General features: G+C 39.1%; 1 protein-coding gene across 1 annotated transcript in view; it reads left to right on the forward strand.

The window, feature by feature from the left end:
• csmd3a (CUB and Sushi multiple domains 3a) overlaps nt 1-24,534 on the forward strand; it is a 631,117-nt gene that overhangs the window by 391,264 nt on the left and 215,319 nt on the right. Inside the window, exons 37-43 of the mRNA XM_060900611.1 lie at nt 5,416-5,520; nt 5,673-5,791; nt 7,641-7,710; nt 13,681-13,797; nt 14,083-14,292; nt 15,905-16,093; nt 19,171-19,348. Of these exons, the coding sequence (XP_060756594.1) occupies nt 5,416-5,520; nt 5,673-5,791; nt 7,641-7,710; nt 13,681-13,797; nt 14,083-14,292; nt 15,905-16,093; nt 19,171-19,348 (988 nt within the window). The remainder of the gene's footprint in view (nt 1-5,415; nt 5,521-5,672; nt 5,792-7,640; nt 7,711-13,680; nt 13,798-14,082; nt 14,293-15,904; nt 16,094-19,170; nt 19,349-24,534) is intronic.

Genomic DNA, 24,534 nt, shown 5'->3' on the forward strand with positions numbered 1-24,534 from the left:
ATGACCAGTGACATGAAACAAGTTCAGTTACGCAAATTGAAACGTAGCGATTTTCTATGCTATGGAAAGTCCGCACTATAATGACAGGCGTACTAACACCTTCTGCGCGCTTCGGCAGCGCATTGATACGGAGCTCAGATATGTGTTGTCTTGCTGCATGACCCACCTTCTCTTGAGATTCAGTTCATGCACAGATGTCCTGACATCTTCCTTTAGAATTCGCTGGTATAATTCAGAATTCATTGTTCCATTAATGATGGCAAGCCGTCCTGGCCCAGATGCAGCAAAACAGGCCCAAACCGTGATACTACCACCACCATGTGTTTTCCTTTCTCCAAACATAACGCTTGTCATTTAAACCAAAAAGTTCTATTTTGGCTCATCCGTCCACAAAACATTTTTCCAATAGCCTTCTGGCTTGTGCGCGTGATCTTTAGCAAACTGCAGACAAGCAGCAATGTTCTTTTTGGAGAGCAGTGGCTTTCTCCTTACAACCCTGCCATGCACACCATTGTTGTTCAGTGTTCTCCTGATGATGGACTCATGAACATTAACATTAGCCAATGTGAGAGAGGCCTTCAGTTGCTTAGAAGTTACCCTGTAGTCCTTTGTGACCTCGCTGACTATTATACGCCTTGCTCTTGGAGTGATCTTTGTTGGTCGACCACTCCTGGGGATGGTAACAATGATCTTGAATTTCCTCCATTTGTACACAATCTGTCTGACTGTGGATTGGTGGAGTCCAAACTCTTTACAAATGGTTTTGTAACCTTTTCCAGCCTGATGAGCATCAACAACGCTTTTTCTGAGGTCCTCAGAAATGTTCTTTGTTTGTGCCATGATACACTTCCACAAACATGTGTTGTGAAGATCAGACTTTTATAGATCCCTGTTCTTTAAATAAAACAGGGTGCCCACTCACACCTGATTGTCATCCCATTGATTGAAAACACCTGACTCTAATTTCACCTTCAAATTAACTGCTAATCCTAGAGGTTCACATACTTTTGCCACTCACAGATATGTAATATTGGATCATTTTCCTCAATAAATAAATGACCAAGTATAATATTTTCATCTCATTTGTTTAACTGGGTTCTCTTTATCTACTTTTCGGACTTGTGTGAAAATCTGATGATGTTTTAGGTCATATTTATGCAGAAATATAGAAAATTCTAAAGGGTTCACAAACTTTCAAGCACCACTGTACATTCAGAGAGAGAAGCAAACGAAAACCAAATTCATTAGTTTTTCGTTTGATTGTGTTTACAAAGCTTTTTCACGTTACAGGGCTTCTTGTTGGCGTGTAAGTCTGTTGTACTGTATCTCATCGCTAATATCTGACATGCAGCTGAAATTAAATATTTTATTGTCATGACCAGTACGTTCTCTCCAAGTAAACAGGAACATGTTTACAAATGTCCTCGCCTGCCTGTTGGGTATCTAATACTTTCTTTATTGTTTTCATTAAATATCATGTTTGTCTTTATAAATTGCCAGAAGTCATAAACTTACCTTGCGAACGCATTTTCTCCCGACAGCAAGGCAGCATGGGAATTCCTGAGAAATCCCAAAGAAATCCACAATGCTAATATTGTCCTTGTCAGCTTTATAGCTTTATTTAATAAAGTCGTCTGGCACGAGCGCTTTTGATATCGTGCGCAAAACAGATTAAATTGAGAGCTAAAAGGAAAATAAAAGAACAGTAATATGACAGTAACTTGATGCATATAATCTCTTTTTCTCTCCGACGGTCAGCAAGGCCTCGCTTTGAACCTTCAGGGTTTTCAGCTCCTGTTTCCTCTAATTTACGTCTCCTTTTATTCTCAGGAGACAGGCTTTATACCGATTCAGGATGGTTTCTGGAACTGTTCATGACCTTCCGGTGATTATAGACTGTGAATTATACTTGCTTTTGAAATCTGGTCACAGGTGACGCTGATGTTAGGGTTTTCCCTTTATGTCTGGTGGTAATGACTTTCGCAGTGGTGCAAAAGTCGAGGATGAGTCAGCATTTCCCTGTGGAAAACACATCATGATTATGGATAATCAGAGTCTGGGTTAATTAACATAATTAACACATTTGGATGAAAAAATTAAAGAGCGGACGCACTGTTTTCTTTATTTAGTTTCTTAAGTGTAAAACTCCACACCAGCAGATTATTGCTAGCATTATACACTGGTTAGATGAAAAAAGGTCTACAGACGACCAGAGTTGTTGTTTTTTTTTCTCTCTTCCTTCTTCTTTCCTTCTTTCTTGGTTCACATGGTATCTTGTTGAGATTTGAAGTGTGCAACAAGGGACCAAGGATGCCACAGTTATACCGTACATTTGTATTTTCATGATACGAAGCTAGCAAGTGGTCAGATACAACACATGTAGCGTTGCGTTAAATTAGGCTACAACAGTAGTTTGAGGTGGCACAGTGCTGATCAAGATCCTGACCTCTTCTGCTCCTCGGACCTGCCTGATCCATCCTGATGCCCTATGTCTGTCTGGAGTCTCATCACATCGCTCCTGTAGAGGACGGCCCCATATGGACAGTTGAAAGTCACGCTTGGAAGAAGCTCTGGACACTTAGGTGGGGTTTACATTAGACCGTATCAGCGGATCATCAGATTAACATTTTTAAAACGATTAGTGTGCACACAGCAACGCCAATACACGATTCGCGTGCACACAGCAACGCCAATACACGGATACGCTCGGCTCCACAGGCATCCTGCGCTCCAAATCACTCCACCCTGAACAGCGAGTGCCCTCTGGAGGGTGCGCACTCCGGCCCTGCACAGCTCACAGAGCACGCGAGTGGAGCGCATGAGCAGTGATTTGGGACTGAGCCGCTGTGTGCGTGATCTCAGTGCATGTCGGGCATGCGCGTCACTTACCACTTGCAAGTGGAAGGATGGCAAGCCTAAAGACAATCATAACTACACAATGGGCAGTATTTGCATCAGTATTTGCAGTATTTTCATACTTTTATACTCTTTAATGAAAGGTGATACAAGGCGGAAGTCCGCGCCGGTTTTCAGCAGTTGCGTCACATGACCAACGCCAGCGAATCAGGAAGGTGGATGTCACAGTGACGTTGTCCAATGACGACGCCAGCTAGAGCTCAGCACAGCGTATCCGCGTATTCTCAATGTTTACACAGCACCGGACCAGACACGATCTGGATTGAATACGTGAACCCCGGCGGATTCCCGTTTCCCGGCGTTTCCAGGCGTTTTAATGTAAACGGACAGTGCATCCGTGAAGAAAACGAGACAGATACGGTCTAATGTAAACTTGGCCTTACAGTAATGCTTTTATGTCTGAGGACTACAGTTGACTTGCTAACTTTAGGGCTGCAGTTGTCATGAACAGTTTTGCACTCAAGTTTCCATCAATGAAGAGTTTATAACATCAACAAAACAGACTTCATGTTAAAACTGTTATAATCATGCTATCTGTTATCACCCAAATGAGGATGGGTTCCCTTTTGAGTCTGGTTCCTCTCGAGGTTTCTTCCTCATGTCATCTGAGGGAGTTTTTTCTCGCCACCGTCGCCAAAGGCTTGCTCATTGGGGATAGATTAGGGATAAAATTAGCTCATGTTTAAAGTCACTACATTTCTGTAAAGCTGGTTTGTGACAATGTCTATTGTTAAAAACGCTATAAAAATAAACTTGACGACAGTGATGTAGTGGTTAGCACTGTTGCCTCACAGCAAGAAGGTTTTGGGTTTGAGCCCAGTGGCTGATGAGGACCTTTCTGTGTGGAGTTTGCATGTTCTCCCTGTGTCTGCGTGGGTTTCCTCCGGGTGCTCCGGTTTCCCCCACAGTCCAAAGACATGCTATTAGGTCAACTGGCTACTCTAAGTTGCCCATAGGTGTGAATGTGAGTATGCAGAAAGTAACTGGCCACCCTACTGCTGCAATTCTGGCCAAGTCAAACAGGGCAAACATGGTTCGCCTCAAGTCCGGATCAGGTTTGAGTGACGTCAACAACAGTAGTTTGTTTATATTTTGGGAAAAAGAGCTAGCAAAAATTAATTAAAAAAAAACCAAGTTGGTACAAATAAAACTCAAAGGGCACTCGGTAGATTGCATACCTTCACCAAGCCACATATTACTGTATCAACATCAAAATCAAATCACTGAAGCCTAGGATAATACTAAAGCTGTCCACCAAATTTCATCCAAATCTGTTCACTACTTTTTGAGTTAAGTTGGGAAAAGTTTTTTAAAAAAAATCCTGGATGTGCATACATATCCAGACATGCATCAAAATCTAAGCCATTCTTTCTTGGCCCATCAAAATCCATTCACTACTTTTTGAGTTACGTTGGGAACAAACAAACGGAGCCGAAAACATAACCTCCTCCAACACAGCCGGCGAAGGTAATTAATAACTATGAACTGGATCCAAAACATCTCAAGTTACTTAGAATTTTACGAACTTTCCCATGTTTCCAGAAGCAGTGTTGAAGCTTTAAGATTTAGGCCACACCCATTTCAGGTTTATATTCGAATATTGAAACTATTTCAGCTCCAGAATTACTGACATGGTTTAAATGAGTTAGCAAAAAGATTGTATCATAACTTTATACACACTGAATCTCATTTATCATCACGCTGGGTACGTATGAATTTTATTCGTAAATTGTTTTGCAGGAGCACTTACCCAAGAAATCTGGTATTCGTGAAAGTCCAGTTAGTTGAAAGATTGCCCATATCCTACGTTCCACTCTGGAGTTTGCGTAAATTTGCGTGAATGGAGACTCACTGATATGAACCTCGATTAATCGGCTTCAACTCGCATAATTATCGACAAGTTACGAGATTTTTTTATATTCCAACCAAACACCAGTTTAATGGACATTTTGAATGGAAAGAGATCAATCCAAAACAAATCCATGCATTAAGACAAATCATTCTAGCCATTCAAACAGGACAAAGGTAATGGCACCTTGTAAAAGTGCGACTATGCTAGCTGATGCGCTGCAGTGGCTGAGCTGCATTAGTGGAAGATTTAGCTTCACATCACACTCAAGAGGTGCTCTTTTACTGTTTATTTGTTATTTTTGTCTTTTTTTTTTTGTTCATCTGTTGAATTTTGAGGGCGTAGCTAAATGTACATCAGCTGTGCCGTGAATGTGCATGGTTAGTTTACATCCAATTTATCAACATAAGTATGAAGAAAATCAGTGAGAGTTTTGTAAAACCTGGGGAATTTTTTTTTTCAGTTTAGCTGAAAAAAATCATCAAATCAAACTTTATAGTTTTCAAAAATGTATTACTGATAACAGCTTTGACAGAATGGTGACATCTTAAGTGACTTGTGTCCTGCAGATATCCTACGAAGAGCTCGAAGGCTCATGTGCTGCAAGTTAATGGTTTATTTGTGTTGTTTTGTGGCAAATCCTCTTTCAGGAATCACCATCCCACCGCTTCTGAACACCACGTCCAACAACCTGTACCTCACGTTTCAGACGGACATGAGTGTCTCAGGGGCAGGATTTCACCTGGAGTACGCAGGTATGGCTTACACAAAGACTTCAACAAATGATGTCAAGAATGATGTCACGGGATACAAATTCCTGGAAATCCTTTTGAAAAAAAAAATGGTGTGATATTTGACTCATCGCTCTGTCTTACTGATGAGTGAAGAGAGTTTCCTGTGTCCTAAGCGATAGGTTTGGACTCCTGCCCGGAGCCACAGACCCCCAACAACGGGATGAAAATCGGCGAGCGCTACATCGTTGGAGATGTCGTTTCCTTCCAGTGTGATCAGGGATACACGCTGAAGGTGGGCACGAACTCCTGCAATCCACAGGCTTCTGTTTTTTCATGACGACCTAACAGACGTCCATTTTTGTATCCATGCCCTTAAAAAATGAATTTATTTTTAAATACACATCAACACATCAAGTTCTCTCATGTACTGTCAATATTTACAATATTTATTGAAATAAAAGTCACAAACACGGTTATGTTCATGTGGAGCAGAATAAAGTCTGCAGAACGTCAAAAAATGGTCTTGTGTTTATCGGGCTATGGAGACTAAAGATAAATTAAATACTAATAAACAGTAAATTCATTTTAAAATACTGTAACCAGTGTCTCGTCAGTTTGTGTTTCATTTGTTACTTGCAATTTATCAATCTCAAGCTCAATTATTAGGAATATTTATGGCATGAATGGGAATTTTGCTGAATAAATTACACTTTTATTTCACCTTAAATATAAATAAATAGATAAATGAGTAAATAAATAAATGTTTATTTTATATTATTAATATTGATATTATTTATTTATACAAACAAACAAATAAAAATATATAAATGCAGAGATATTTATATTATCTTTATTTATTTTATTTATTTATTTTGAGGATAACCCCTTGAGATGTGGCATCTCATTTTCAAGGGGGTCCTATCTTTTATCTTTTGTATTTATATTGATTTGTATATTATTTAAATAAATAAGTAAATAAATAAATAAATAAGTTGAATTTTGTCCGAACAGCATGATTTGATTATTGCTAATTTTACTTTCTAATTTTCTTATCATGATTTTTTAAATATTTAGTCAGTCACTTTTTATCTAATCCTATTCTCATAATCTTATATTTTAAAAAACCTAAATTAAATATTTTAACTCATCAAAAAGGGAATTTTACTGAATATTTTACACTTTTATCTGACCTTAAATGTAAATAAATAAATAAATAAATAAATAAATAACAATGTTTATATTATTGTTGATATTTATTTATTTATTTATTTGTTAGTTTATTTCAAACAAATAAATAGTTCATATTTATACTATTTATATTGTTATTTATATATTATTTTAAATAAATAAAGAAATGTTGTCCCAGCAGCAGGATTTCAATAATGCTTATTTTACTTTGTAATTTTTTTGTGTGTTTTTTTTTTTTTTAATATTTGGTCACAGTCACTTTTTATCTAATCACATGACCAGAATCTTATATTTTAAAAAAATCTAAATTATTTTTTTTACATGAATGGGAATTTTACTGAATATTTCACTTTTATTCCACCTTAAATTTAATTAATTAATTAAATAATTAATCAATGAATTGAATGTGTTTATATTTATATTATTGTTTGTGTTTATTCATTTATTTATGTATTTAAAACAAATACATAGTTTATATTTGTACCATTTAACTTATTATATTAATAGCATTTATTTTTTATTGATTATAATAAATAAATAAATAAATAAATCCATTGTCACAGCAGCATGATTTAAATATTGCTTTCACTTTCAGTCACTTTGCATCTCTTTACTATTACCATAATCTTATATTTTCAAAGAATCTAAATTAAAATGGAAAAAAAAGAAAAAAATGGGCGGGGGGGATCATTAAATTCTAGTCATGTGTAAAACTGTGTTGAATGCATATTAAAATTCTCATCATTACTGAAACATTGGAAGAATGATTGAGTTATTCCTGAATTTAAAAAAAAAAAACAATGACTTCATATATCTGTTTTTTTTTCTCATAGTTGAAAGTGAGCTTGAACTTTTTTATTTATTTATTTATTTTACTTTAATTTCACACACTGGTCCTGTGCGTCTTTGTGAAACTTGTGCTTCTTTCTGCTTTCTGTCCGATTTGTACGCAGGGAAGTGCATTTATAACGTGCATGCCAGGACCCGTCAGAAGATGGAACTATCCGCCACCTCTCTGTCTCGGTACGTTTCATTTTTACTTCTCCTTCTTTTCAAGAACACTTCCTGTCTGGCTTCTCGCACCATCGCACTCTGATACGTCACGGTGCTTTTAAACCCAGCAGTAGACGTCCCGGCTGTTTCTGTCTCATTTGTTTTCAGTGTCCTGATTTTGTAAAGTTTTTATTATTGCTGTCTGAGCTCAAGAACGTTGCGTCTCATTTCTTTTATCTCTTTTCTTTAATCAATCCGGCTTTTTACAGGTGGCATCGCAGTCTTTTACATCCTCTTCAGTCAGTGCTTGTTAATTTGAAAAATGGGGATTAGCAACATTAATGCTGTCTTTTATGCTCAAATCAATTAGCATCACAGTCGCGATGTCAGAATCGTACCTCAGTCTTTGAGTCGCTTGCCATTGTTCGGTGATGAGTCAGTGCCTCCGATGTTAAAGACTGAAAGATGATGATCATTGATCTGCAGAAAAAAGACAGCCAATCTGCCATATTTATATTTTATGATTGCTATTTATGTTGCTGTTTTTTTGTTTTTTATTTAAGATAGTATACTGTCTACAGCTCGGCGCTGATGAATTCTCAATTCTGATTGGTTGGAAGGTGTTGGTTGATTTTTCTCCAACATCAGCAGCTCTTGACAGTAGCACTACATCTATATGCTACATAAAAACCACTGGAATTGTTCCAGATGGTCAACTTTTCTTTCGCCATTCAAACTGATCAAAAGTAATGGCACCCTATTCCATTCCATCACAGGTATTTAGCAAACGCTGTCATCCAGAGCAATGTACAACACACCCAGAGCAGCCTGGGAAGCAGTTGAGGGTTCAGTGCCTTGCTCAAGGGCAATTCAGCCATTCCTGCAGGTCCAGGGAATTGCTGAAGTGCCCTTGAGTAAGGCACTGAACCCCCAACAGTTTTACTATGGTAGCTGTGGCACTGCAACAGAGATGTTTATTTCATCTCTACAGAAGGAGTCTCCAGTGTCAGTGCTTTGTAACAGTCAGAGGTAAAGTTCTTGGTGATGGCGAGATATTTAACAATTACCCACGAAATCGAGTTGTACATGAGCTAATACTTGACGAGGCACTTAGCACCGAGTTGGCTATAAGCCATGTACGATGAGATTGAGATTGAGTGGAATAACTGTTTTATTTTATCCACATTCACTGGGTTTTGAGAAACGGAGCATTTTTATTTTTATTTTTTGCAAATTCGATCGATAAAAACTTCATACAAAACGTTCAACAAAATAATTTCTGCTTAGAATGTAAACAAACCTGCGAAATGACAGGAGCAATTTTTGAAAAATGCAATAATAATATAATAATTCTTGGGAAAAAAAAAACCCGATACGTTCTTACCATCAAATACTTTCATTCCATATTTTGTTGCGCTTTTTTTTGTATTTTTGGGGTTTTGTTTTTGAGTAGAGTTTTTATTTTATCCTCGGTTCAGCAACACGCTCTGCCATTTTGTTTTTCTCTACTCACGGTATATGAGCTGATATCCTAGTAGTAGAGTAGCCAATCAGAGCACCCGATTGCTCACATCCAGTGAATGTGGATAGAATAAACAGTATTATAAACTGGGAAAGAGAGAAAAAAAATACAGGCTGGTGATGTAACTGTGATTGTACGTGCGAACAGGAACTAACTTGTTTTACAACCATCAAATGTAACTATAAATGGATAAAATGTACGGTCTTGTTCTTTAATAAATAGCAACGACAAATAGTTGCTGTGGTCTGCAAAAACGGATAACGAGAATGAGAGCAGTTGTCCGATATCATCAGATGTTCCACAAGACTAAATGTAACCGTAAATGGATAAAAAAGGTATCCTTTAATTAATAGAAAAAAACATAATTTTTGTAATCATTGGGGTAACTGTTGGAGTGTAAGAGGAATAAAACCCTTCACAATGTGGTGTTTTGAGGAGGTGACATTCTCTCTGCCTCATTATGTGGTACCACTTTGTTGCTGATTATTTTCCTGTTCTCGCACAACACTGGGGGATGAATTCCTTACATAATGCAGGTTTAATTTTTTCTTGCTATAAAGTGAGGATTAAATCTGTTTAATCCCATCATCGCAGCAACATGCAAAAGATTTCCTTTCCCCCTTCTGTTGTTAACGAAAAACGTGTTGTGATTTTTATCCTTTTATAGTTACATGAACATATTTGTAATGTCCTTGTCAGAGTCGTCCAGTCGTTACAGGAAATGAATCAACAGGGCGAGGTATAAACAGGTCCATCACATTTTTTACACCTACATGAGAGCGGTTTTCGAGCTGATTGTGTGAATACACAGGTCAGTGTTCGATGAATCGACTGAGCTGCACCACAAAATGGCCACAGCCAGAGTTTCTTTATCTCGACACTTGTTACTAAAACACCCTGGTAAGCACACAGAGATCTGTCTGAAACAGACACACACACACACACACACACACACACTCGGATATTCACTCCATCTGGAAAGAGCATGTGAAAGATAACCGGCTTCTGCAGCAGCACTCGTTCGAAAAGTCATTAAGGAAAGCGTTATGTAACGTCACGCTGATTATTTCTCTGACCCCCAAATGATGGGTTTTATTATTTTTTTCAAACTTATGAAATGTGTTTTATTAAACATCGTTAAACAGATGTTTACTGTCGGAGGGCAGTGACAGGGTTTACTTTTAATATGTGCAAATAAATTCACTGCAGATCAGGGAAAAAAAAGTTTTCATTCATTCATTTTGTCTTTTCATTTTTGTCCCTTGCTACTTTATCTATCTATCTATCTATCTATCTATCTATCTATCTATCTATCTATCTATCTATCTATCTACAACCCCGATTCCAAAAAAGTTGGGACAAAGTACAAATTGTAAATAAGAACGGAATGCAATAATTTACAAATCTCAAAAACTGATATTGTATTCACAATAGAACATAGACAACATATCAAATGTCGAAAGTGAGACATTTTGAAATTTCATGCCAAATATTGGCTCATTTGAAACTTCATGACAGCAACACATCTCAAAAAAGTTGGGACAGGGGCAATAAGAGGCTGGAAAAGTTAAAGGTACAAAAAAGGAACAGCTGGAGGACCAATTGCAACTCATTAGGTCAATTGGCAATAGGTCATTAACATGACTGGGTATAAAAAGAGCATCTTGGAGTGGCAGCGGCTCTCAGAAGTAAAGATGGGAAGAGGATCACCAATCCCCCTAATTCTGCGCTGACAAATAGTGGAGCAATATCAGAAAGGAGTTCGACAGTGTAAAATTGCAAAGAGTTTGAACATATCATCATCTACAGTGCATAATATCATCAAAAGATTCAGAGAATCCGGAAGAATCTCTGTGTGTAAGGGTCAAGGCCGGAAAACCATACTGGGTGCCCGTGATCTTCGGGCCCTTAGACGGCACTGCATCACATACAGGCATGCTTCTGTATTGGAAATCACAAAATGGGCTCAGGAATATTTCCAGAGAACATTATCTGTGAACACAATTCACCGTGCCATCCGCCGTTGCCAGCTAAAACTCTATAGCTCAAAGAAGAAGCCGTATCTAAACATGATCCAGAAGCGCAGACGTCTTCTCTGGGCCAAGGCTCATTTAAAATGGACTGTGGCAAAGTGGAAAACTGTTCTGTGGTCAGATTAATCAAAATTTGAAGTTCTTTATGGAAATCAGGGACGCAGTGTCATTCGGACTAAAGAGGAGAAGGACGACCCAAGTTGTTATCAGCGCTCAGTTCAGAAGCCTGCATCTCTGATGGTATGGGGTTGCACAGGACTGAATGACTACAGGCCTGTAGCTCTCACATCTGTAGTCATGAAGTCCTTCGAGAGACTGGTGTTGTCATACCTGAAGGACATCACAGACCCCCTGCTGGACCCCCTGCAGTTTGCCTACCGGGCAAACAGGTCAGCAGATGATGCAATCAATATGGGACTGCACTACATCCTGCAACACCTTGACTCTGCAGGGACGTACGCCAGAATTCTGTTCGTGGACTTTAGGAGGAGCCCCCCCACTCTGCTGCCCATCACCATCACCAACAGCACTATGCTGTTGAAACTTCAGGTTTCTGGGTTCCACAATCTCTCAGGACTTGAAGTGGGAGACAAACACAGTCACTATCATCAAAAAGTCTCAGCAGAGGTCCGGAAGCTCAACCTGCCTAAAGAGCTGCTGACACAATTCTACTCTGCCATCATTCAGTCTATTCTTTGCTCTTCCATCACTGTTTGGTTTGGATCGGTCACCCAACAGGAGAAGAACAGACTGCAATGGACAATAAGGTCTGCAGAGGAAATTATTGGTGTCAACCCGCCCTCCATCCAAGACTTATACTTGTCAAGAGTCAGGAAACGGGCAGGTATCATCTCTGCAGACCCATCACACCCTGTTCACAATCTGTTTAATCTTCTCCCCTCAGGGAGGCGATATAGATCACTGTATGCAAAAACAACCAGACACAAGAACAGTTTCTTCCCTCAGGCTGTCTCTGTGATGAACAGCTAAAATCCAGATTCATATATCAGTAATATCACTTGCAAAATATCTGCACACTCATACTGTCATTCTGTGCTCACTGTTACTTATATTATATTTATACTTATTTAAATTTACTATTTCATCTTTGCACTATGCACCATATTGCACCAAAAGGGAAATCCTTTCTGTGATGAACAGCTAAAATCCAGATTCATATATCAGTAATATCACTTGTAAAATATCTGAACACTTATACCGTCATTCTGTGCACACTGTATACTTTATATTTATTTAACTATTCCATACTTGACTTACCTGGATTACTTTGCACTATGCACCTATTTTTGTTGTTGTTTGCTTGTTTGTTTGTTTTGTGTATACACTTTTTTATCTGTTTTGTACTATGAGAGCTAAGTGAACCAGAGTCAAATTCCTCGTGTGTGTCCACATACCTGGCAATAAAAGTGTTTCTGATTAGTGCGTGTGGCATGGGCAGCTTACACATCTGGAAAGACACCATCAATGCTGAAAGGTATATCCAGGTTCTAGAGCAACATATGCTCCCATCCAGACGACGTCTCTTTCAGGGAAGACCTTGCATTTTCCAACATGACAATGCCAAACCACATACTGCATCAATTACAGCATCATGGCTGCGTAGAAGAAGGGTCCGGGTACTGAACTGGCCAGCCTGCAGTCCAGATCTTTCACCCATAGAAAACATTTGGCGCATCATAAAACGGAAGATACGACAAAAAAGACCTAAGACAGTTGAGCAACTAGAATCCTACATTAGACAAGAATGGGTTAACATTCCTATCCCTAAACTTGAGCAACTTGTCTCCTCAGTCCCCAGACGTTTACAGACTGTTGTAAAGAGAAAAGGGGATGTCTCACAGTGGTAAACATGGCCTTGTCCCAACTTTTTTGAGATGTGTTGTTGTCATGAAATTTAAAATCGCCTAATTTTTCTCTTTAAATAATACATTTTCTCAGTTTAAACATTTGATATGCCATCTATGTTCTATTCTGAATAAAATATGGAATTTTGAAACTTCCACATCATTGCATTCCGTTTTTATTTACAATTTGTACTTTGTCCCAACTTTTTTGGAATCAGGGTTTTATCTATCTATCTATCTATCTATCTATCTATCTATCTATCTATCTATCTATCTATCTATCTATCTATCTATCTATCTATCTATCTATCTATCATTCTTTCTTGGGAAGATTGTTTCCTTTCCTTTCTGTTTTTACCCAGTGAATAAACGTGGCTAATGGAGATCATTGGGTGTGATCTGATCTTTTCCGGCGGAGAGGGTCTGTGTTTCCAGCAGACAGGCCGTGTGATCAGTGATTTTGCTCTCAGTCACTGAGGTCTGATCTCTGTTCAGACTTGGACTTTCTCCTGCTCTGTAACGCTGTACTCTTCACTTTTCGCTCTCAGATGAGCTTCACTAACGTGTGTTTCCTCCGTAGCCGAGTGCGGCAGCTCTCTGTCCGACATGACCGGCGTCATCCTGAGTCCCGGCTTCCCAGGAAATTACCCCAGCGGCCTCGACTGCACCTGGACAGTTCGGCTCCCCGTCGGCTTTGGTTCGTGTCTCACAGCTTCACATCCACTCAGAACTGTGTGTCTGTCTCTCCGACACATTTATTATTTCTCCTCTATCCTTCTCTCATTTCTCATCTTTTTTTCCTTCTCTCCTCTTTCTTTCTCTTATTTCTCTTTCTCTTCCCCCTCCTTTTCTTATTAATTCTGCTTGCTTTTCTTTCTAACAGATTTACCGTAGACTGTCTAATCTCTTCCTACAACTTCTTTCTTTCTTTCTTTCTTTCTTTCTTTCTTTCTTTCTTTCTTTCTTTCTTTCTTTCTTTCAGGGATTCACCTGCAGTTCCTGAATTTCTCCACCGAGGCCGTACACGACTATCTGGAGGTCCGGAGTGGGAGTTCAGACTCAGGCACGGTGATCGACAGGTTCAGCGGCTCTGTCGTTCCTGAATCATTTTTCAGCACCACCCACGAGACGAGCTTCATCTTCCACAGCGATTACTCGCAGAACAAAGCCGGCTTCCACATCGTCTACGACAGTAAGCCCCCGTCTCTTCTGAAGCTCACAGTCACACTTCCAACCTTCTGAATTTTCCCAGCGAATGTGTGCTTCAGTCAGGTTTCTATCCTGATTCATAATCCCGAAGCCCCTCGAAGGTTTTGGTGAACACCTCCGTTTAGGAGATGTTCTGTACACATCGCCATGGAGATCACGCTCTGAAACATCTGAGTGAGAAGGGAAGTGAAGTGCAGTGTGCGTCTCTAAACGGATCGTCTTCCTGTTTTCAGAGGCGCTTGATGTCATATTTCAGATTTAAATTGAATAAAATCCCGTCTCAGCAGGAAACCCGTCCTCAACCTTTGGCTCAGCAGGAAACATCCTGCCTTTTCAATTTCTCCTCTTTTCCTGTCAGTGGGTTTCTAAGATATGATACTTTTTAAAGGAAGAATTAAAAAATTAAAAAAAAAAGAATCTGCATTGTGCCAATTTGGAGTGTAGTTTTATATAAAAGTTCAACTAATGAGACGGTTTTATCCTTCCTCCAAATTTTCTTTCTTTCTTTCGACCAGTCTTTCTTTCTTTGCCTTTTCATCTTTGTCTCTGGCTACTGTATGTACTTGTTTTTTTCTTCATCTATCTATCTATCTATCTATCTATCTATCTATCTATCTATCTATCTATCTATCTATCTATCTATCTATCTATCTATCTATCTATCATTTGTGCTTTTTGTCTTCTCATCTTTGTCTCTCACTACTATAGATACCTTTTTTCTCTTCATCTATCTATTGTTCTTTCTTTTTGTCTTTTCATCTTTGTCTCTGGCTACTGTATGTCCCTCTTCTCTCTCTCTCTCTCTCTCTCTCTCTCTCTCTCTCTCTCTCTTTCTTTCTGCCTTTCTTTTTTGTCTTTTCATCTTTGCCTCTGGCTACTATATGTACCTGTTTTTTTTCTCATCTATCTATCTATCTATCTATCTATCTATCTATCTATCTATCTATCTATCTATCTATCTATCTATCTATCTATCTCATTCTTTCTTTTTGTCTTCATTTTTGGCTCTGGCTACTGTATGTACCTGTTTTTATCCATCCATCCATCCATCCATCCATCCATCCATCCATCCATCCATCCATGTATCTATCTATCATTTGTTCTTTCTTTTTTGTCTTCTCATCTTTGTCTATGGCTGCTGTATGTACCCGTTTTTCTCTATCTCCAACTTTCTTTCTTTCTTTCTTTCTTTCTTTCTTTCTTTCTTTCTTTCTTTCTTTCTTTCAGCTAGTTAAGTGAAAACACCCGCTCTTCCCCAGTATGCTGTTCTTGACAGTGAGTCACTGTCGTTTAATGACAACAAACCACTCATGCTACTCCACTGCAGTCGTACTCGATCCAAGCTAACTAATGTAGCTCGCTAATGTGTGTGATTTAAAATCATCTAGCTCATGTAGTCGAGTCACTGAAGTGCATAAACACACACATGTATAACGAGGGAAACATAAACAGAGTTCAGTAAAGTGTTTGTGATATAATGTACGGAGAAGGTTACTCATTTAGGATTCAGTATCAGTAGAAGTTGAGACTCGGGTAAAATTAATTGTCTGGGTAAAAATTCAGCACTGATTCTAGCGTTTCCATTCGCTCTCCAGCCTACGAGCTTCAGCGCTGCCCGGATCCGAGGCCCTTCAGAAACGGCCAGGTGATGGGCACGGATTTTGGCGTGGGCATGACCATCTGGTTCCAGTGTCAGCCGGGCTATACGCTTCTCGGCCAGGCCTCACTCACCTGCCTGCACGGAGTCAGCAGGAACTGGAATCACCCTGTCCCTCGCTGTGAAGGTAACCAAAGCCCTCTGTCGACACCTGCCTGCTTTAGAGGAGGTTCTAGAAGTCTTTCTGCTTTCTTGCATTTATTTATTTTTCTTTTTTTTTTTTTTTTATTTGATGCAATTGCAGCTAGCGACGCAGAAGTCTTTTTGAGCCCTTTTGCCTGGAAACCTAATTAACTCAGCTAAAAAAGTGCGAAACTAATTTGGTAACACTTTCGATAAAGGCCATATCTATAAATATAATCTGCTCATCCTGACTTCTTATTTGTCCGGCGCTGATTTAGAGCCTCATCAGTGAAGGATGATGTCAGTCTCAGAGTACAAAAAGAAGATCTGATTGAGACTAGGCGGTTTGAATCGTGTATGATTAAGCCAAAGGTCAATCTATAATTTAACAGAGTCAGGAATATGAATGTCACTAAAGGGTGGCTTTGACATATTCGAAGAATATTTAAAACATCATCCAGCTTTCTAGCTGACATGATCATAGCAGGAGATACAAGCAGTTCTAAAGTATGTCTGAGAATCTTCATCTTTCTCCATGGCATATGTCTGAGTAGAGGAGAGCCGGCATGACTGTAACGCGATACGTTTGAAGAGTTCAAGCACAAAAGCCAATAAGCGCCAACCTGGAAAAAAAAAATTGAACTAATACCATTGTCAGATCGATGGTGGTGCCATGCAACTTTTGTTTTTGTTTTTTTTGCAAAGCCAGACATCTCCATTCACAGTTTTGTTTCAGAAGCTGACATCTTGTTTTACGCACATGCCAACTAATCAGCATCCTTCATGATTTTTTTCATGATTTTCTCAGTTTGTTCGTTAAATTGGCATTTTTTTCGCCAAGTAATGCATTAAAACATGGAAAACTTCTATGATAGTCATGATCAGGTGACTGGATCGCAGGTTGGACGGAAAAACAAAATCTAATCCATCCTATCAAAAGTCCCTTCCTACACCATGTGGCGCCGATCTTTGTTTCCCTCAGCCTATTACATAGCTAGGGTTACAGTGGGGGGTTAGTCCTCGGGTAACCACAAGAGTTTGACTCACATCTGTATTGCCAGTAGGTACTATTTTTATGATGGACTTTGGTATGACCCAAACGTGAATAGAACTCACAATTTCCCGATCGAGAGGCGGACACGCTAACCACTAGGCCAACTTGCGGTACAACCCATCCATATAGACCCCTTCGCATGTTTGTAAACAAACCGACCGTTGCCAGGATGCGCGCGCAGCCTGGACCCAGAAACAATGGCGCTGCCCATAGACCGGCATTATGAGCTGTCAGATTATGCCAAACAATTATCGAGATAATGAGATGAGATGTGATTTATTTATTTATTTACTTATCTCATCTCACTATCTCTAGCCGCTTTATCCTGTTCTACAGGGTCGCAGGCAAGCTGGAGCCTATCCCAGCTGACTACGGGCGAAAGGCGGGGTACACCCTGGACAAGTCGCCAGGTCATCACAGGGCTGACACATAGACACAGACAACCATTCACACTCACATTCACACCTACGGTCAATTTAGAGTCACCAGTTAACCTAACCTGCATGTCTTTGGACTGTGGGGGAAACCGGAGCACCCGGAGGAAACCCACGCGGACACGGGGAGAACATGCAAACTCCGCACAGAAAGGCCCTCGCCGGCCACGCGGCTCGAACCCGGACCTTGCTGTGAGGCGACAGCGCTAACCACTACACCACCGTGCCACCCATAAATGTTTATATAAACATTTATTTATTTATTTTAAATGGTTTATTTATAAATAAATGCCTAAATAAGTGTTTATTAATTTTTTAATCATAAATATTTAATAAATGAATGTTTTAACATTTATTTATTTATTTACTGTAGCTATTCAATGAATAGATAGATAGATAGATAGATAGATAGATAGATAGATAGATAGATAGATAGATAGATAGATAGATAGATAGATAGATAGATAGATAGATGTGTATTTATTAACTTTATTCAAAACTCTTCATTTGTTTTCCCTAAATGTCTCCATGCAACTGTGACTTAATTACGTGCACGTACAAGTGTGTCACTTCTCCTTGGCCATTTAAAAAAAAAAAAAAAACAGCAATATGTGTCTATTCTTCCTGGAGATATTAAAAATGAATAAATAATTAACTTTTATTCTTTTTTTTCCTGATATAAATATTCCTTATATATCCAAAAACTGAAATCTGTGCAGTTATCTCTACGCTACATAACTGTTAGCATCGCTATCGGAGTCCGGGCACGCTAATTCATGCTAAAGCTATAACACGAGACTCGTTTTGGTTTCAGTAAAAATGTACAGTACTCGCTGGCAATATTGATAAACATTCACTTGATAAGAAATGCTAAAATTGTGCTGACTCGAAGCTGCTTGCTGAGTAAAATATTGATTTTCACAAGGAAAATGTGAGCATTAGCATTAAACTCGAACAATGCAAAGCTTTGAATAGGTTAAAGACAAAAAATCGAGAGCATGTAAACACAGCGTAATGAGTCATGAGGAATAAGATCGCTAACTCGGAACAGGTGCATCTGATTGACAGCATGGAAGTTTGCTAACTGGACTTTTCTGTGACAGGCGCTGGTTTGTTTCTCATTATGTTGCAGCGGTGGGAAGGAAAAAAAAACCATCTATACGCATACCTACAGTATTCTCTAGCGTACAGTACATGCCTGATCTTATTTCTTGCCATGTGCTTGTTAGGAAGGTGTGAAACCCAGCAGTTAGCTTGGTCATGCTGATGCTCGGATCCCGCTAGCTGACATTTAGGATTTGAACAGTGGTTATTTTTCTGCGTAGGCACTTCATGGCTAAACAAAGGCTCTTGAGAGTTGCAGTTTCCTCTCTGCATGCTTTGTGTTTGTGCGTCCCACAGTACAGTATTTACTGTGAGCTCTGACCTTTTTAAAAAAAAAAAGGAAGGCTGAAACTCCAGAGTGCACTTTCTTTAACACACAGCAGGGCCATGGGCATGAAGATAAAAGACAAGAGTGCTGTTTACAAGGCGATGGGAATGGAAAAAGTCCTTGTTGTAAGTGTGCGCTTTTGTTCTCTGCTGCTTTCTCAGCACTTTGTGGTGGAAATCTCACTGCCCTGGAGGGCACCATCTACTCTCCAGGTCACCCGGATGATTACCCCAACCTGAAGGACTGCACATGGACTATCAGGGTCCCACCAGGCAATGGCATCTACATCAACTTTACCGTACTGAACACTGAACCTATCTACGACTACATCACTGTGTGGTAGGAAATTAGCAAATTTGAATATCCACCAAACATGATACAGTAGTTCCTGTTCTCGTGAACGTGATTGATATGCAGGAACAATATTTTATATAACCGCAAACTTCTTAAAATCAAAGATACTTTTGCATCTTCATTTAGAGACTACAGTTATTCCCCAAACTCATCTTCATATTCATATTTATCGACTGAACACTTACCGTCAGGCAATTAACGTCTTGGTGCCTGAGTACGATTGTGCAATTTTCCAGCTGACTGCAATCCTCCATCTCCAGTCCTGTCATCAAATTAGCCAAATGCACTTCCAGTAAAATCAGACTTAGCAGCCATATCATCTTTATTCCAAAAGGAACCAAAATCATTAACGGATAATGACTCAATGAAAATGACCACCACTACTTCAGATCCTTTCCAGACTCTTTCTTTCAATGCAGGAGGAGAAGCAAGATCTACTTTTTCATTCACCATGGATCACTTTAAGACTGACATCTTTCAGTCGATAGCTCATATTAAAAACAAGATCTTTGCTGCAAATGAGAATAATAGTTTGGACCTTATTGTTGTGTTCGTGGATGGGACATTCCACCGAATGGGTGCCATTTGCTTGTTGTACCACTCCCAAATTAAACTTAATTTGTTATATCTTTTCAACACTGATTATAATAACACACATATTTAACTATTCAAAATGTGTATTGGTCAACCTCAGGCTACGTTACAAGGTTTGGAAGTCAAAAGACAGGACGCAGTTTCAATTTTGAAAGAGTCTCTGAAGAACAAGTACTTAAAGTGATTGATTCACTTAAACCTAAATCCTCAAAAGATATCTATGAAATGGACTCTGCAATGATCAGGGAGTGTGCAGGCCCATTGATAAAACCAATCACTCATATCGTAAATATCTCTCTGACTCAAGGGAGCTTCCCCCAATATTGGAAGCCTGCAGTTGTTGTTCCCATTTTTAAGAATGATGACCCGCAGTTAGTTTCAAATTATAGACCAATAAGTATTCTCCCTGTTATGTCTAAAGTTATAGAAAAGTTAGTGGCAGACCAACTAGTGCGTTATCTAAATTCTAGCCAATGCTTACATCCGATGCAGCATGGGTTTAGGGCACACCACTCAACGGAAACAGCAACTGTCTATTTCATTGAAAGAGTTAAGTCTCTAATAGACAGTGGCGGGGTGGTTGGGACAATATTTCTGGATTTACGGAAAGCGTTCGATACGGTTGACCATAATATTTTTCAGTCAAAATTTGTTCAGTTTAATTTTTCTCAGCGTACATCCAATTGGTTTAAATCATACCTTGTTAATCGTTCACAATGTGTTAAAATACAAAATACAAAATCCTCCATTAAGGATCTTATAACAGGGGTACCCCAAGGTTCTATTCTGGGTCCAATTCTTTTTAGTCTGTATATAAATGATCTCCCATCTGTGTGCCAAGGTTGTGAGATCCTTATGTATGCAGACGATACTGTAATTTTTGTTAAAGGTAAGAATCATTCTGAGGTTGCAGCTCAGCTTACAAAAGTTATGATTAATGTTTCAAATTGGTTGAATAATTGTCATCTACAACTTAATACTTCAAAAACTGTTGCCATGTTCTTTGCTAAAACAAAAAAATCTTACAATGAGCCTGACGTTTTTATCTCAGGGCAAAGAATTCAAATAGTTAATGAATATAAATATTTAGGTATCATCTTGGATAGTAACCTGACCTTCAAGCATCATGTTAAAAAGGTGAAAAGGATCATAAATTTCACACTTGCAAATTTTAGGCACCTTAGAAATTGTATGTCAACAGAGGCTGCAAAGATGTATATGTTTTCTCTTATAATATCACACATTAACTATTGTCTGCCAACATGGGGTACTGCAAACTCCATAACATTAAAGCCGATAATATCTTTATATAAACAAGCTGTCAAAATTCTAGATAAAAAACCAAGATCCTTTCATCACTGTATAATACTTAATAAATATAGGCTTCTGAGTTGGAATAATCTTGTTCTATTTAAAAATTGTTGTCTTGTATATAAAATTAGACAAAGCTTAGCCCCACCACCACTTTGCAGCCTCTTGCAATTTAGATCATCTGTAACCAGTGTTACTAGAGGGGCTGCTAGAGGTGATTGTGTAGTGCCTTTCAAGAAATCAACTTTTGGTCAGGCAGTTTTCACTTATAAAGCAGCTAGCGAATGGAATATAATCCCACAAAGTATAAGAGAGTCCAGTTCTTATAGTTCATTTAAATTTAGATTAAAGAAATGGCTGATAGACAACCAAGTCTGTCAGCATTAGTTTATGAGATGTTGTATCAGTATGAGTGAGTGTGTGTGTGTGTGTGTGTGTGGGTGTTGTGTGGGTGTGTGTAGGGGGCTGGGGAGGAAGGGGGGAGGGTGTGTATTTTTGATGTGTGTGTGTGTGTGTGTGTGTGTGTGTGTGTGTGTGTGTGTGTGTGTGTGTGTGTGTGTGTGAGTGAGTGTGTGTGTGAGCCTCTGGTGCATATAGTTGTGTTGTGGAGATGTGTGTGTGTGTGTGTGTGTGTGTGTGTGTGTGTGTGTGTGTGTGTGTGTATGTGAGTACCTCAGGCTCCTCTATTGCGTGAGTGTGTGTGTTGTGTATCTCTGGTGTGTGAGTGTGTGTGTGTGGGGGGGGGGGGGGGTGCTGTTTGTTGTAATTGTTTTATTTTTTTTGCTTGCTCCTTTGGTAATTTATTCTTTTAATTGATAGGTAACTGCCATGTTCCTTCTGGCAGGGGGACTACCAATGGAAATTAGCCTTTTGGCTATAATTGGGTGCATTTACATTTTCTCTGTAAAATGTTAATTAATGTACAATGTCCCTCTATAACAAATAAATGTTAAATAAATAAATAAATAAATAAAGATGGCTGCATTTTTTTCAGTCCTGTTACCAAAACTCTGAAAGTAACAGGACTGAGTTTTTAGCCTAGGATTAGCTAATACATGGAATTAAGCCACATGGTGTCATCGCTAATAGCATGACCACACTTAGCACATTCTAGTGATTTACCAAAAATCTGTATTTTTAAAATAAACAAATATCATCTAAGAAATAATTTAAGTAACAGGACAGTATGTTGACATTGACCTTATCAGTCAAAGTTAAAAAATCATCAAATATACAGAAAAGTAAATGAGAGAACTAACTTTTGGTCTTCCCATGGCCTTCAGAAGACACAACTGATGTAACTTCCTGTTGAGCATGTGATTTATGGAATGTTCCAAATTTGTCAGATGGGGTAATAGGACTGAGTGAAAACCCAGGGACACAACTAAAATGTGTATTTTAACTAAGATATTGTGGATTTCTTATGAAAAAAATATATTTAAACCATGGATAGGATATGGAGTCACACAACAGTGCAAAAGAAATACTGTTTCTGAAGGATTTTAATCATAATATTTCATAGTTAAGTATAAAGTTAGAGTGCAGGGACAGGAAACACATGCTATTTTTCGGTGTTTTAGGTAGTTTTTATTAATCCTTACAATTATATATCTTAAATTTGAAATCAGATCAATGTGCAGGACATTCTGCGTAATAAGGAAATGTATTTTACAGTACATTTTTATGTGCATTTATACATATAATTTTCTAGGGATGGAAATGGCACCGATTCGGTGGAATGGCTCGGATACGGTTTGAGATGACTTGTGCTTTGTGACATGGTGAATTATCATGTTGTTATTATTATGTAGCTGTTATAAGATGGCCATAAAGGGGATGGATATGATTAGCAACAATTCTCAGAGGTACCACACTGTGGCATTCAAATTATACTTGATTGGTATTAAGGGGCTCAGTGTGTCCCACAAAAACTCCAGCCTGAACTGCTGACACAAGGCAGGTTGGGTCCATGGATTTCCTAAAAACATCACCACACCATTATACCCCCCATCACCTGTCTAAACTGTTGACACAAAGCATGTTGGTTCCATGGATTTCCTGAAATATTCCCCACACCATTATACCCCCAACACCTGCCTGAACTATTGACACAAGGCAGGTTGGGTCTGTGGATTTCCTGAAATATTCCCCCACACCATCATACCTTCACCACCAACCTAAACTTTTGACTCAAGGAAGGTTGGGTCCATGGATTTCCTGAAATATTCCCCACACCATTATACCCCCAACACCTGCCTGAACGTTGACACAAGTTACGTTGGGTCCATGGATTTCCTGAAAACATTCCCCACACCATTATCCGGACCATTACACCCCCACCACCAGCCTTGACTGTTGACACAAGGCAGGTTGGGTCCTTGCATTTCCTAAAAACATTCCCCACACCATTATACCCCCACCACCAGCCTGAACTGTTGACACAAGGCAGGTTGGGTCCTTGGATTTCCTGAAAACATTCCCCACACCATTATACCCCCACCACCAGCCTGAAGTGTTGACACAAGACAGGTTGGGTCCATGGATTTCCTGAAAACATCCCCACACCATCATTCCTCTACCACCTGCCAGAACTGTTGAGACAAGGCAGGTCGTGTCCATAGATTTCCTGAAAACATTCCTCACTCTATTATACTCCCACTGCCAGCCTTAACTGTTGATACAAGGCAGGTTAGGTCCGTGGATTTCCTGAAAACATTCCCCACACCATTATACCCCCACCATCAACCTTAACTGTTGACACAAGGCAGATTGGGTCTGTGGATTTCCTGAAAACATTCCCCACACCATTACACCTCCACTACCTGCCTGAACTGTTGACACAAGTTAGGTTAGGACCAGGGATTCTCTAAAATATTCCTCACGCCATTATCCACACCATTATACCCCCACCACCAGCCTGAACTGTGGATACAAAGCAAGTTGGGTCCATGGCTTCATGTTGTTGATGCCAAAGGCCATCCCAATTATCAGTAGAAACCGAGATTCATGTTTTCTGGCAAAGTTTTTTGGTTTCCCTGTTCTTTGAAAAGCTACATTATTTTTATGCCTCTGCCATTAGGTGGTGGAGGCATTATATTTTAATTATATTTTCAGGGTATTTCAGGAATATAAATTAGTAGCAAGAGGGACTACAATTGTTGGCAGCAGAGGTATCCTGACTGACAGCATTGGCATCAACTTCTTCTATTTGTTTTTTTTTCTTGATCTACTTCTAAGAGAAATAAAAAAGAATGGCTGGTGAGAAA

The sequence above is a fragment of the Neoarius graeffei genome, chromosome 19 (assembly GCF_027579695.1).
Source record: "Neoarius graeffei isolate fNeoGra1 chromosome 19, fNeoGra1.pri, whole genome shotgun sequence".
NCBI classification, from domain to species: domain Eukaryota; kingdom Metazoa; phylum Chordata; class Actinopteri; order Siluriformes; family Ariidae; genus Neoarius; species Neoarius graeffei.